The sequence below is a fragment of the Solea solea genome, chromosome 13, assembly GCF_958295425.1.
Source record: "Solea solea chromosome 13, fSolSol10.1, whole genome shotgun sequence".
NCBI classification, from domain to species: domain Eukaryota; kingdom Metazoa; phylum Chordata; class Actinopteri; order Pleuronectiformes; family Soleidae; genus Solea; species Solea solea.
This window is the reverse complement of record NC_081146.1, coordinates 2493812-2509016: the sequence shown is the minus strand read 5'-3', so window position 1 is coordinate 2509016 and position 15205 is coordinate 2493812. Positions and strand designations below refer to the sequence as shown.

General features: G+C 41.4%; 1 protein-coding gene across 3 annotated transcripts in view; it reads left to right on the top strand.

The window, feature by feature from the left end:
• Positions 1-13496, top strand: part of bcam (basal cell adhesion molecule (Lutheran blood group)) — a 69557-nt gene extending 56061 nt beyond the window's left edge. The window contains exons 4-17 of one of the 3 annotated variants that reach the window (XM_058647356.1): positions 209-282; positions 380-476; positions 966-1148; positions 2068-2189; positions 2283-2424; positions 3150-3265; positions 4511-4652; positions 6010-6134; positions 6611-6752; positions 7677-7700; positions 8348-8380; positions 10284-10425; positions 12162-12261; positions 13442-13496. In XM_058647356.1, the coding sequence (XP_058503339.1) occupies positions 209-282; positions 380-476; positions 966-1148; positions 2068-2189; positions 2283-2424; positions 3150-3265; positions 4511-4652; positions 6010-6134; positions 6611-6752; positions 7677-7700; positions 8348-8380; positions 10284-10425; positions 12162-12261; positions 13442-13444 (1445 nt within the window). In that variant the 3' untranslated portion in view covers positions 13445-13496. The remainder of the gene's footprint in view (positions 1-208; positions 283-379; positions 477-965; positions 1149-2067; positions 2190-2282; positions 2425-3149; positions 3266-4510; positions 4653-6009; positions 6135-6610; positions 6753-7676; positions 7701-8347; positions 8381-10283; positions 10426-12161; positions 12262-13441) is intronic. The other 2 variants (XM_058647357.1, XM_058647358.1) reach the window with 2 other exon arrangements.
• Positions 13497-15205: the final 1709 nt, after the last annotated feature.

Sequence of the window (15205 nt, the reverse complement as noted above, 5' to 3'; positions counted from 1 at the left end):
TCATTTACAAGGTCAGTGTGTGTCAACGTTTAAACGTTTAAACGTTTGCTTCTCATGAATCATAATGATGACCTCATCTTGTCCTACCCTCTGTCTCCTCACCTGTCCTCATGTCCTGCTTGACAACACCCATGGACCTTCTCCGTGGTCTTTCTCGTTTCTTCAACATCCTTTTAACGTCTTTTTCTCTCTCGTTTCTCTCTTTCAGTCGCTCCTGAGAAGCCAGAACTCACCAAACCATCAAGTCAGGCCATTTCTGTGGGAGAGACCACCAGCTCTGAGGTGTGTTTGCATGTTCTGTGACTGTCTAACGTTTGCACAAACACGTCCTGCGTCACTAATCTTCTGCTTTTCTCTGAATTGCGTCCATGTGTATCAGATTGGCACCTGTGTGGCGAAGAACGGACATCCTCAGCCAAGAATTATCTGGTTCAAAGACGGTCAACCTCTCGCTGAACATAAGGACAGGAAAGAAAGTGAGTGCACTCTCCTATTTTACACACAGTAAAGCAAATTCTTAACAAAAATAAAGTGTGAACAATTCACACTTTATTTTATTCAGATCAATAGACGTTTTCACATCAGTGACTGAATTTTATAACAATATATGGTTGTGTTCACTCCTTTGAACAAAGTGTAACTTCTGGCAGGTTCATATCAAACAGAATGAGCCTTGTTAACAACATCAATCAATGTGTATTTATACGGCACTTTAAAACACTTTACAACACAATAGTAGAGGGTAAAACATACAATAATAGAATAAAAACAGTGAGATAAGAATCAACAACATTAAGAATCAGTACTAGTAAAACAGGGAAAGGCTCCATCCGTCTCTGTGTGAGTATAAATGGGCCTTTAGGTTATGAAAACCATGTTGCACCTATAGAAACATAAAGATCTTTACAGTACTTAGTCACAAAGTCCTTTGATAATGGTTTATCCTCTGTGTTCCTCTCGCCCAGAGACCTTCATGGTCCCCTCAGTGGTGAAAGAGGCCTCAGGTCTCTCCACTGCCAAGAGCACCCTGTACATGCAGCCCAACAAGGCCGACAAGGACTCTGTGTTCCACTGCGTGGTGGAGTACAGCATGCCAGGAGACCAGATCAAGCAGAAGAAGTCTGACACCATCACCATCAACCTCAACTGTGAGTGCAGGGAGGGAGGGAGGGAGGGAGGGAGGGAGGGAGGATTAGTGAGGAGATTATCTTCACTGCTTCAGAGGGGTTCTGTGGAGGAACTTCAGAGCTGGTTCTAAATTAGCACATGGGAATTAATCAGAGAGGTTTGTTGCACCATCGCTGAAGTTCATCATGTTATTTGTACCATGAAGATGTTGCGTCTTTATCGTTCCGTCCTCACGAAAAATACAACAAGAGTCATTTATGGATGAATGATTATCTGAATAGTTCAAGTTTTGTTGAGTCACAGACGTGTGTTTAGTGTTGGCTCACTGCTTAAGTCTACATGTTTAGAGTATGTAACTGAGGTTTGTGCAGCGTTGTAAACCACTCACGCTCTTGCACCAAAGTCCATCGAGGAAATCAGCGATTTGACATCGCGGCACACACTGCTGCCTCCATCAGTCTGTTCAACTGTGTTACTGCGGCATTTAAAAGCCTTCATTTTGACACAGACAGCATTAGAACAACAATTTATTTAAAGTATTGTTCGGTGCAGGACTGAACTTTTAACAAAGCAACGTAAACTTCAGTTTCTGGTTGAAAAAGAAAGAGAAAGCAGTGAACATGTGGTTACAAGCATTATTATTGCAATTATATTAACATTTATTTAAAGCAAAAGTACCAATAATGTGGAAAAAAGATGCATTAAGTGATAATTAAAGAACTATATCAAACAACATATCATTAACATACAGCTTTCAGTCTACATCACAACATCCTGCAGTTTAATGTTTAAAGTCCGAGTTTTGGAGTAAGAATGATGAGGAAAGGAAAGAGAAGGAGCTGGGAACGTGAAAACATGCCCTCTGGAATGTGCAGCACGTCTTTGATGACGGATGATTTAAGTGGTCACCTGTTCCCCGTCTGTCTCTCGTTCATCTAGATCCGTCTGAGAAAGCAACCTTTACGCTCGTCAACAAGGACCAAGTCAAGGAAGGCGACGCCGTCACCATGAAGTGTGAGACGGATGGAAACCCCCAGCCGGAGTTTGACTTCAGTAAAGATGTACGCTCTGACTCGACACTTTTCACTCTCTGAGTTCATTCATCAACATAAGATGTGGGACTCAGTCTCTGCTGTCTTTGCTTCCGTCTCCAGGGGAAGCCCATCACTGGTCAGGGCGGTCTCCTCATGCTGAAGTCCGTCAAGCGCTCCGACGAAGGCGTATATACGTGCACGGCCATAGATTACGATAACTTGGAAGCCGAGCTGAGCGGAACCATCGCCCTCAAAGTCCACTGTGAGTGAGCCGACGGCAGGGTTCTGTTAAAAACACACGCATTAGATCAGGGGTGTCAAACATATGGCCCGAGGGCCAGAACTGGCCCGCCAGAGGGTCCAATCCGGCCCACAGGATGAATTTGTTAAAATTTCACACTAATCTAAAGGTAATGTCAAATGCTCCAGATACCCGTGACTAAATGTTTGTGCCTTTATAGATCCATTGTGCTGTGTAAATAGTAAATTTAGGCATGATATTGTTTAAATTGCACTTATATTTCTCAAGAAATTTCATGTTTTGTAAAATTATCCTTCATTAAATGTAAAACAAAGGAGAAAAAACAAAGGAGTTCTTGTTGTTCATAGGTTATTATGCTATTATTTTACTATTTTTACTGGTCCGGCCCCCTTGAGATCAAATTGTGCTGTATGTGGCCCCTGAACAAAAATGAGTTTGACACCCCTGCATTAGATCATAGAATTACGAGGGTCAGAGTCTTCCACAGTTCATGTTGTGCTTTAATGTGATCCCAACTGCACAAATTAAGTGGAAGAAGCCCAGTAATAGCAAGAAAGAGGGTTAACGTAGGCTTTTAAACGGACTCAGCTTCAGAGTAAGTGCATTAGAAAAATAATAATCTGCTTAGCATGGCCATTCTTTGCATGGTTTTTGAGTGGCAGTTAGGATACAAACCTCCGTGTTTTTTAAGTGTGTTTTGCCTCCTGTCTCTGTGTCTGTGTCAGACCTGGACCCAGTGAGCGTTACACCTGCTGAACCCCAAGTCGTGATGCTCGGCGACAAGGTGGAATGGCAGTGTAAGACCAAGGCCTCTGCTCCACACACTGTTCAGTGGAAAAAGGTGAGCTGTCTTTATACAGAAGTTTCTCCTTCATACGTGATCTACTGAGCAAAAATGTTTAATAATACATTTAAGTCACTTTACAAAAGGAAGACTATGATGTCTTCAGCACTTTTTCAACCACTCATTCTCCTGCACCAAAGTCCACAGAGAAAATCTGCATTTTTAGCTTGTGGGGATCCAAGAGTTGCTAGTCTTCTGCAGGCTGGTTTGGTTAATCTGGGGGATTAAGATAAACAACACTGAAGTCGCCAAATAACACATTTGAACTTACTGATGGAGGCAGCAGTAAAAATTGCTTCTCTGTGGAATTTGGTGCAGGGAGTGACACAGATTTCCAGCACTCGCTAGATTTTAACAAATTTAAAGGTCATATTTGTTACTTCTTTGTTTTTGTGTTGACAAACTAAGTTCCTACTGTTCTTTTTTGTAATTGTATGTGTACAGATGATAACTTTGTGTGCAGCTGCTGCTTCTGGCCTTGAGCAGGGCTTCCCTTTAAGACAGTTGTGGCGCGACCACACTGCCTGTATTGTGCTGTGTCCTGTTGCAGCAACTGGAGAGTAGACACTGGTGTTTGTTCTCTGCTGTGAATAAAGAGGGAAAAGCACAACACCCACACGTGGTGTGTGACCTTAACGGAAACACAGCAGCAGAACTTCATCTCATGTGACATGTTTTTCCAGTTTGGGCAAAAAATATCAGAAACAACAGTCCAGATGTGTCTTGTCCAACAAAAACAACACAGCATATTTTTTCTATTTATTTTTCACGAGTTCAAAGAACAGAAAATATGTTGGCTCTCTGCACATCATTTACTGTAAAACCACAAATCAGTCTGATAGCACTGGTATTTGGGGATTCATCCTCATCCATTTGTTATGTGCAGAGTGCTCCTCCGGTGTCAGGCTCGCTGTTGTTACCTGTCTATCTATTGTTGTGTCTCCAGGGTGTGATGAAAACACACCAGGGTAGACAATGTGTTTGTTCTGAGAGACGAAGATTCCTATGAGAAGAATTTGCACGATGGAGGACTCGCGTTGATTTGTTATCACTACGCTGCGGAGAGTGTGTGAAGGTTCTTCTCCTGCTTTCCCAGCGCTGCAGCGCGCCTGCAGACGAGATGTTCACATTCATGCTCTGCTCTAATATTCACACACGTAGAATAGAAAAGAGGGATGAGAGTGTGTGTGTGTGTGTGTGTGTGTGAGTTGGTTTTATTTCTGCTTGTTTGTGTTCCTCCAGGGCTCTGAGGTTCTCTCCCAGGACGGCACTCTGTCAATACAAGCTGTTTCCTTCGATAAAGCTGGAGAGTACATGTGTGTTGGAGCCGTGCCATCTGTGGCAGGACTGACAGCTGAGACTCGCGTCAACCTTACTGTCAAAGGTAACCATTTCACACTGATTCATACTGTACACACACAGTCACTTACATGTTACATGTTAAGATGCACCTCAGGAAACATTGAGGAAAGATTTCTGGAATGCATGTGACTCATTTAATCACTGACGGTTATTTTTAGTACAGGCAAGAATTCTTTACTGAGGACAAGCTTTTCCCAAACTTAAGAAGGCCACGTCCCAATTCATATTCTAAAAAATGGCCTGCGGCCCAACAATGAAGCAACAAAGAAGTCAACACAAACAAACGTTTCCTTTTTCCGTTTGAAAGTGTGACCTTTCCTTCCACCAATTATGAGAGATAAGCTACTGTGTGAATGGGAGGGGTCAAAATCTGGGGACACCTGTTATACTAGGTCCACAGAATCACAGAGAATCACAGCTCGTTTAACTTTCATGACTTCTAAATACTTTATATTTAATATATTGATCATTTCAGTGATAAAATACCTTAATACCTTAAAGCTGTCGTGAATGAAATCTGTGTTCAATAGCTTTATAATCTGATAGCTCTTACTGCTACTGAGTGTTTACGCGGACACAAGTAATCAGAATAAAAATATGTCATGTAAAAAAAAAACAATCGAAAAACAGTCGATCTGATCGTGAACGAACATGAAAAGACTGCATCACTAACAGCAGCTTTAATCATCACAAATGAACGATGAACACATGAATGCCCAACACTGTTGAAAGCTGCTCTCTCAAGTTCAAGAGCTACTTTTTCCTTTCTTGAGACTTGATTTCATCAGCTCCTGCATGTGCTGGAATATTTCTGTGATATGATTTGATTTGCTGATGCTAGCATTTTTCCATCTCCGCCGCAGCACTTCGGAAATGTGTGTATATTTGTGATGAGGACTTGGTTTTTGTCCCCGTAAGTAACGTGACTGTGTCAACAGAGTTAGGTCCTCACAACATGAGTAACACCTGGAACACACACACACACACAGATTTAGTATAATAACTATGATCCAAAGCAGGGTGTGTCGTGTATTGTTTTAGTCAGAGGAAGGAAATCTGTTCATTAAGAGTCAGTATGGGAGTGTGTGTGTAGATGTGTGTCTCTGCACATTATGGGGACGTACGTGTCTTCCTTTAGGGGACAAAAAAACAACTCAAAAATCCTAAATGATTATATTTGTAGGTGTGGTATGGTTAGGATGAGGTTAGGGTTAGACCAGTAGTAGTAATGGTTAGAGTAAGGGTAAGGAAATGAATTTAAGTCAATGTCATGTTCTGTGAAGTCATAGAAAACCAGACTCTGTGTTTGTGTATGTACTGTTCATTCACCCACTACTGTCTCCCCCTCCCTCCTTCCTACCCTCCCTCCCTCCCCCCAGGAAAGCCAATGATTATGACTCCCGCTGCTGGTGAGGTGGGGAAGGAAGGAGACACGGTGTCACTGAAGTGCTCGGCTTACGGCTACCCCGCCCCCCAGTTCACCTGGAAACCCTCAGGAAAAGAGGTATGAACGTGCAAACAAAGCCCGAGACCTGCAGAGACACGTCCCCTCTGTCCTCTTACAGACAAACTAACTGAGCTACGTAGCATCCATAGTATTTTCATTTCACATGCATTTTAAAGCATGATCCTCCTCTTAAAAGACTGGCGGGTGGAAAAGATGCTAATACCTCATACAGATGTGATAGAGCTGAAAATAAATATTCATAAAAGAGGGAATGTGGATTCATACTGAAACATTCAATAAATAAAGCCATAAGTGAGATAATAATAGTGATATTCTGTCAAAATTCCATTTATAAGTCAGAACAATAGGGAGAAGAATTGAATAAACCCTCACCAGATTATAAACAAGGATAGAAACAGGACGTATTAAGCAACATGTGCCACTAATGATGTTTTGCTGAAATTATGCAGGAAATAATGAAGAAATATGTCAATAATCATGTGTTTTTCTTCTTTCCCTCCTCCCACCGCCAGTCTGTATCAGTGGAAGGTAACAAGGTGGTGAGCACCGTGACCCTGCAAGCCACAGCCGACATCATGAAGGGCGGGGTGACCTGCGAGGTCACCAACGAGCATGGAACTGATAGCAAGAACTTCCCAGTATCTCTTAAACGAGGTCAGTGTCGGGAGGCGACCGCGGCAGTGATGCTTCACACTTCCCCTCTGTTGTCTTTCTATTTCATCATGGAGTGAAGATGTCGGGGTTTTCCTGAAAATGTTCATTTGTATTGTTAAATTTGACTTTTTTTAGACAAGTTAGACAAAACTCTTGAGCCAGCGATGAATAATGTGTGTCACAGTTATCACTGTTCCTTCACACCTTTTTCTAGTTTTTTAATAATTATAGTATAATAATAATTGCAGATGATAATCTTGCTGTGAGTCTGAGCTGTTTCTCTTTACTAACTTCAGTCTCTATGATTCTTAAGGAATGATTTAATCGTTACATTCTGTGCACAGACAGTAGCTGTGGTGCACCAAACTGAGCCACATGCTTAGAGTAAACATTTTAATATCGCAGGACAACGAATGTTTATTCTAATTTGAATGTAACAGCTGACAGTACGATGGAAATAACGTCCATTTGCGTCACTTAAAAATGGCTCTAAAACCAAAATAGTTACGAGTGCGATCAGATTTGACTTTATTAGTGATCCCACACTTACAAAATAAACATTATATATACAAAATATGCAAATGAAACACGTTTAAAATGTACAATAACAATGTTACAAGTGAATAATGGAACAGGGATAAACAGGTAGTGTTCATAAACATGAAAAAGTACTTAAAGATAAAAATATTTAACATGTTTGTACATGTGTGTGCATGTTTCACACCTAATTAACACCTTATTATATGAACACATTACTGTGATACAATAGAACATGTAGTCGAGTGATTGAAGTGCATTTGTGTTGATCTATTCACGACTCTCCAAATATTTCATTTATGTTCATGTTAAGAAGTTTCTCTCCTTTGCTCTTTCACCTGCTGATCTCTTCCTTCTTCTTGTTTTTTCTCTCTCTGTTCTTTACAGCAATTGGCAACTCAGCTGACAGAGGTAGAGCCTTCTCCCTCCTCCTCCTCCTCCTCTCCTCCCTCCTTCTCTCAGGACTCTTTTTTGCACAGACCCTGTAATTTAGAAATCCCCCCCCCTCCACCCATCTCCTCTTGCCCCAGCCCTCCCATCACACATGTAGACACACGCATACACTTAAACACACACACACACACACACACACCTTCCTCTTCTGTACTGTAATCTTGTATATTTGTCCTCTTGCTACCGAACACTGTGGATATTGTATATTGTTCTTCTTCTTCTTCTTCTTCTTCCTCCTCTTCTTCTTCTTCTTCTTCTCTCGTCACCTTTGTATGATGTCTGTCCTAAAATTTTGTGGATGCTACTACACTTTTTGTGGCCCCCTGGGGACAATAAAGGACTCTATTCTATTCTATTTCCTCCTTTCCTCTCTTTGTCTCTTCACTGTGTCTCTTTTGTGGTCACCTCTCGTTTCCGACTTTTTTTCCTTTCTCGTCATCGCCACTTGCCGGGGTGGTGGGGTGGGGTGGGGGGGTGCTGTGTGTAGGATTGTGTATAACCTTAGCCTCTCGTGTGCGTTTGCACTTGCAGTGTGTGTGTGTGTGTGTGTGTGTGTTTGTTGCTTTGCTATGCTGTGGGACTGAGAAACTCTCTTTCTTTCAAAGTGCTGCTTTCTGGAATCCCTGTGCTTAAGTCAGGTCTGTATCGCTAACCTTACTGACATGTATATGGTGTACGTCCACAACGTTTAAGTCAGTGTTCGTGTAGTGACTCCTGTGTGCTCACACACACACACATACACACACACACACACAGGGTATTTGTGTGTACCACAGCTGATGTGTTTCTGTTTGTGAACTTGTATTACTGCCCTTGTGAGGACTGTAGGGATATGATCTAAAGCAGAACGTTTTCACTGGTTCACTGTGACATATTCATTTCTGAAAACTGAAAGTAATTTAGACGGAGGGAGTGGTTTCACTGTTTCCTTGAACTGTGTCCAACCCCGAGGGACAATTTTAAAGCAATAATCAGACATTTTCCTGTGGTTTTATTGTTAAGAACCAGAGCTTTTACAGTTAGAGCAGAGAATCATCTAAAACAGAAAACACAGTGGGTCCAGGACCAGGATTGAGAAACCCTACATTATAGCGTTTTAATAATTCAATTAAAGCGGCTGGTACGGGTACGTTAGCATCTTTCTGCTAAGCTAATTTAAGCTAGCCATCTCCTGGCTTCACCTCAGGGTCTCAGACTCTGAGACCCTGATCAGTCTTGGTATTGACGTCCGTCCTGAGTGATCTGATCACATGCTGACAGCTGCAAGCTCAGGCCTGAACGCATCTAATCCATCCTGGATACGCCCCACAACCCGCCCTCAGGACATGTTAAAGACTGACGTCCTCCCGCGTCAGTTTCACCGTGAACTGAAGATTTTCCCACTTCTCAGAGCTCATACATTAATGTACGTGTAGACCATGACGTCATATATGTTATTTAATCGTTAAAATCCTTGTAACAGCCGCGTAAGCAGAGCTTTGAGTCACTGTTTTTCTCTTCATACCTGTCACATGCATCACTGCACAAACACAGATGTTCCTCATGGTTGACCATGAGGAGCATGAGGAGACGTCATTTATGATCAGATCACCCAGGACAAACCCAGTTAATACCACAGTTATCCATATCTAACTTAACCTGTTCACGTTCCAACTTTCAACTGTATTGATTTTCACTTTGAGTCATTTTTTCTTTCACAATAAAAGCAGATTTTCTGATTTTAGCTTCTTAAATTTCAATATTGTCATATTTGTCTTTGGTTTGTAAATAAAACATTTTAAACATTTAAGGAAAATATAGTTTAGAGGTTGGGGAATGGACATGATTAATCAAGAAAATAGCAGACAAGTTAGTCCTAGTCTCTCACAGCCCGAGACTGAATGAATGAGTGTATTTTCAGGAGATCAGTCATCCTGTCAGAAACACTGTCAGTATTCTTCATGGCCATAGAGTTAATCATCAGTATCTATGGCCTTGACGATGGTTGTTTAAAGTTCTGGATTATGTAGAAAACACTGTAGAATGGTCCTCACAAGTGTAGTAATACAAGACTATGTGGACGGGTGAGTATGTGCCGTGTGGTTTCTGGCTGTCTAGTATCATGTGTGAGTGTACAGGCCCCGTTCAGGGTCCCATCACATGTCAATCACTGCATTCAAAAGTTAAACTAACTCCCATCCCGCTCCCCTCCCCTGCCTCTTTTCCTCTCCCCCATCATCCCCTCACCCGTTGCCTTTACCTGTCCTCCCATGGTCCCCCAACTGAAATCAAATCCCTCCCTGTCCTTCCTTCTCTTCCACCCCACGAATCAAACTCTCCATCTGTCTAAACCCCGAACATGATTCCCCTCTCCCCACCACTGCCCCTTCAAAAATCAACAAAATTCTCCTTTTTCCCTCCCTCCACCTCCTTCGTTCTGATCGATCCACCTCCCCCCCCCCCTTGTCCTCCCTCAACTCTCCCACCAACCCTCCATCCCACCATCTGCCCCTCCATCCCTCCCTCCCTCCCTCCCTCCACGTGTCCGTTGTGACACTGTAGCTGAGAAGCAGCAGGGAGGCTCCAGCGGTGTGGTGATAGCTGTGGTGGTGTGTGTTCTGCTGCTGCTGCTGCTGGTGGCCCTGCTCTACTTCCTCAACAAGAAGAACAAGCTGCCCTGCAGCAAGAAGGACAAGAAGGAAGTGTGAGTACAGACAAAGACGACGTATGTTTAACCCCCCGTTTCCAACAAGTGGTACAGTGTGACTTCATACCAGTGTGGAGACCTCCATTAAAGTCCTCATAGAAGACAAACACAACACAATAAACACAAGCACTCAGAGACCACAGATCTCCTGTTAAGATGTCGCTGAGATATTCACATCTGAACTTAAATGTAATCTTTAATCTGACGTCGCGAGTGAGTGGATTCTTACCAATATCTAATAGGAACATACTTTGTTGATCACCTACTCAGCACTGAACAAATCACAATGATCCGTCAAATACTATAGACAGGAAGTTGTTGCAATGGTCCAGACAAATGTACAGATTAAGAGTAACGATGAGGACGTCCATGATTGTGTGATCTTTCATCATGACATGTAGCTATTTATAACTGGAGGAACACAAGCTGGCATTTGGGTGTTTTTCTCTGCTGATCAGTGGACTGTAGTGTGTCTATCACTGTTTGGTCAAAACCAGGAGCAACAGTCAGTTAATGCCTGAAATCCTGGACCACTTGATGGAAATGGGGCTCACTGTATGTGTGCAGCAATGATTTAAAGTGAAGTGTGCTGTGGTGAAGTGTGAGAACAGAGATTGTACTGAAGTGCACTCCTGCAGGAATACAGTTAAGACTGAAAGCTTATTAAGTTTGCTCCGTTCACACAGAGCATATACTCTATGTGATCTGGAAAATGAATTCACAAACAAAAGAAGAAGAGTGCACTTAGATGTCAGAGTTACTTCCTCAGAAATGAAAATACTCTTGGAAGATTAAGATTGGAACTTATTCCCTGACTCACTGTAATGTAGACTTTATTTAACGGTGTGCCAACAGTGGAGTTCTCTCCAGTGTTTCAGCGTTAAAGCATTTTACTGACAAGCATTTGTTCAGTTTTTGAGCAACATTTAGATGCTTAACTTAGTTTGACACTGTAAATTGCTGATGATGAAATAAACATATCTTCCATTCCCTGAGTTCAGTATAAACAACATTTGAAATGCTCAATTAGATAATAGTCCTCCAAAATTAGAATCTCGCCTACACATCTATTTTAAACTGATTTATTTGAAAAAAAAAAAAAATATATATATATATATATATATATTTATATATATATATATATATATATACACATATATGTATATATGTGTATATATATATGTATATATATATACATATATAAACACACACATATAATATAAATAATATAAGTATATGTATATGTATATGTTTATATGTATATATATACATATATGTGTATGTACATACATGTATATATACATATATGTATATATATACATATATACACACATATAAATATATGTATATATATATATACATATATGTATATATATGTATATATATATATATAAATGTATCGTCATTTCACTGCTGTTGTACTTGTAAACTCTACCATGTGACAAATACATCTTTCATCTTAAATATGAGGCAGTTACCTGCATGTGTGTGGCAGTAAAATTGATGATATACTTGATACATTTGGGGAAATGTAGACAAAATATTGTAGGTGCTGTCTTAAAGTAGCTGATTATGATTTATGTCACTTACGAAGAGTAAAGGTCACGTCTAGATCCATTCGTTCCAAGCTCAGTCTCACACCCCCCACCCTCTCTCTCTCTCTCACTCTCTCACTCTCTCTCTCTCTCTCTCTCTCTCTCTCTCTCTCTCCCCCTCTCTCTCTCCCTCTGCAGATCCAGCGGGGACGTGAACAACGACATTGTCGTGGAGATGAAGACAGACAAGGGCAATGAAGAGGCGGGTCTCCTGAACAAGAGAGCGGCCACAGAACAGGTCAGGACAGTGGACACATGTGTGAGACGTTAGTGATGGTGACTGTGATGATCATGATCGTCAAAGTTGGACCCACGATGCTTCAGTGTTTTGCTTTGCAGAGACAGGTCAAGGACGTCTCAGCTGTCAGGGACAACGTGGTCGATGAAAACAAAGCCAGCGCTTCATTCAATGGGATTAAGTCCCTTTTTTAAATGTAATAACTAAATGAAGAGTTTTATTAGAGGAGATAAAAAGTGAGTAGTGAGTTTTTTTAAATGAGTAATTTGGTTTGGAATGAGGTCAACATTGGAACGTTAATGCAGATTCAGAGTGTAAGGCTAAATAAAGCGGCTCTGGAAACATGAACACAAGCTTTATCTCAAGGCGCTTCAGTCACGCTCAGAGACAGCAGCTTTGTGAGAGCTGTTCCTGTCGCTCAGGTGACGGAGGGTGACAGCTGCTCACAGTCGTCTGAAAATGTCAACACAAATGTAATTCATTTCATCAGGAAATTTACAGCGCTGGTATATTTCATGTGAACCTGAAAGCCTTAGTTTATGTGATTTATGTGAGAGCGGCTGACAGGCTGATGCTTTACAATAGCTCCAAGTTTACGGACACATTTTGCTTTGCATTTGAAACTGACGTGAGACTATTCAAGTGAAGTTTCTCTCCAAAGACACAATGAAAGAAAATCACCCGCAAACTGTCCCTTAAAAGCAAAGACAAGGACAGATTTCTCTTCTCTACTCTCCTCTCCTTGATTAGCTCTTGATAAGTTGTTCCATAAGCAGAACTTTTTGCCTTTTTCTCCCTCTTCGCTCGTCGTTTCCTCTTCTTTACTTCCTTCGACATCAGTTTTCTTCTAAAACATCTATTAGGGGGCAGTGGAGCCAGCTCCCAATCTCCCCACGACATTTAAAGGAATACATTGATTTGCATTTAGCTTTGTGTTACTAGAATAGAGGTAGTATTTTTTTTAAATGGTGCTTCCCAAACTCAGTCGAGAAGTGTCTTCATTCTTTTTTTTGTTGCACAGTTCCACTATGATATAAGGACAGTTACAAAGTAGATGAATATTCTTCATTAAGGTTCTTTTGTCATTTTCGTTGTTCTTTATTCATATTTGAATAATCGATACAAAAATGAAAGTTGATGTTAATGATGTTGCCATTTGTTGTGTTTTTTTCTCTGACAGTGATGAACTGAGCTGAGGAAATCAACCGACAGAGGGAGGAAAGGAGAAAGGACGGGGGACAGCGGTTATTGAGACGCAACAGGGCTGATTTTTGTTATTTACTGAAGGGGGAACAACACGTGGTGGAACATGGAAGTGGGTTTTGGGAACTTTGGGAGAAACTGCATGTTTCTAACCTGGGGTAGAACAGTCGGGTGAAGTTACTCTCCTTACTCTCCTGTTCTGTTTTTATTAAGACTTTCTTCCACTCCATCCCTCTGCACTACTACAGGTTAAAAAGAAAAAGAAATCATAATGTTACTCATAATCACTGGATTGTCTTTTAATTTAAACTCATTATTCACCAATCACATCTTTGACTCCACGGCAGAGTAGAGCTGAGCAGTGACACAGTCCAAAGACATGAAGCCAGTGGCAGGATGGTTCTTTATCTAGCCCACAATCAACCACTGTGTTCTTTCAGGAGTGTGTGTTTCAAGCACTACTCTGCACTGGAGTCTGCACTTAAATCATCTGCCAGCTCAATCGTCACAGAGCTGGTCTTTCTTTCTTTATCTCTTTTTGTGTGTCTGTCATCTGAGTAACAAGTGATGATTTATGCTCACGTGTGTAAACCCTCAGCACTGTGTGAGGGCGCTAACCGCTTCCACTCTCAGAAGCTCTGTGTTTGCTTTAGTGCCATTTGTTTCATTGCATTTTCTATTTTTGACTCTTCATACATTTCCCTTTTCCAATCTCCGCTAATTATCTTTCAGTAGAAGCAGCTCTGGCATTTGATCACACTGATTCTGTCTCAGCTGAACTGACACTGAACAAACAAGCTGTTAGGTTGTACAAATTTGTTCTTGCTATTTCCAGCATACTTGTATATTATGTTAGTACACACACACACACACCACTTGTTCACATGTGTTACTTTGCTCTGCTGTGTTTATTATCCTGTGATAGCTGTCATTTCTCTTCTGCTCTGTGACTGACATCAATCTCATGGGCTTTGAAAGCGAGCAGCGGTTCCACTCGCCCTCTGTAGATAAACCTGCCTTTAGTGTCGGAGATTGTCCGGATTGTGTTCTGCGTCATTGTATGAGTGGATTTTTCAACTCAAGTGAATGACACAAAATGCAAATCACTCGTGTGTAAACCTGCACCTGGTGTGGACCACAGCGTCAGAGACCCTTCACTATCATCACTGTACAATCGTTGGACATGTTTGCTTTTTGGGAGAAACCATAAGTTCCATCTACTTTGTTATACGTCGGGATGGTGTGTGTGTGTGTGTGTGTCGGGGGTGGGGCGGGGGTGTTGTGGGGGTGGGGGTTGTTGGTCGGGTCGTCGCTGGAGTATGTGGTGTACTTGTTTCTTTTTTCTTGAGTGTCACACAGCACGAGTGTTTGCAGTACTGGCATTTCCTGTTCCTCCTCCACACTGTTAGCAGGCGTGAGGTTTGATAGCGGGTTGTTGTGGCCTTTTACTTTGTTGTACACTGGAACCAATGGCCTTGATTTTTGTTTTTGATAAAAAGAAAAAAACAAAAAGGTCTCTTCAAACCACTATCTGTGCCCACAAGACTCTTTCTCCCCAGTTACTGTCACCTGGTCTTGTCATATTGACTTTTAGCAAACTTATTATGACAAGCAAAGATGGAAACAGAGCTCAGAGCACCATTTTTTTATTTGAATATTTTATATAAAAATATTGTGATATGCAATTTGTTTTTTTAGAAAGGGGTATTCTTTGATTTGTAACTACTGAGTTTTAATTTTC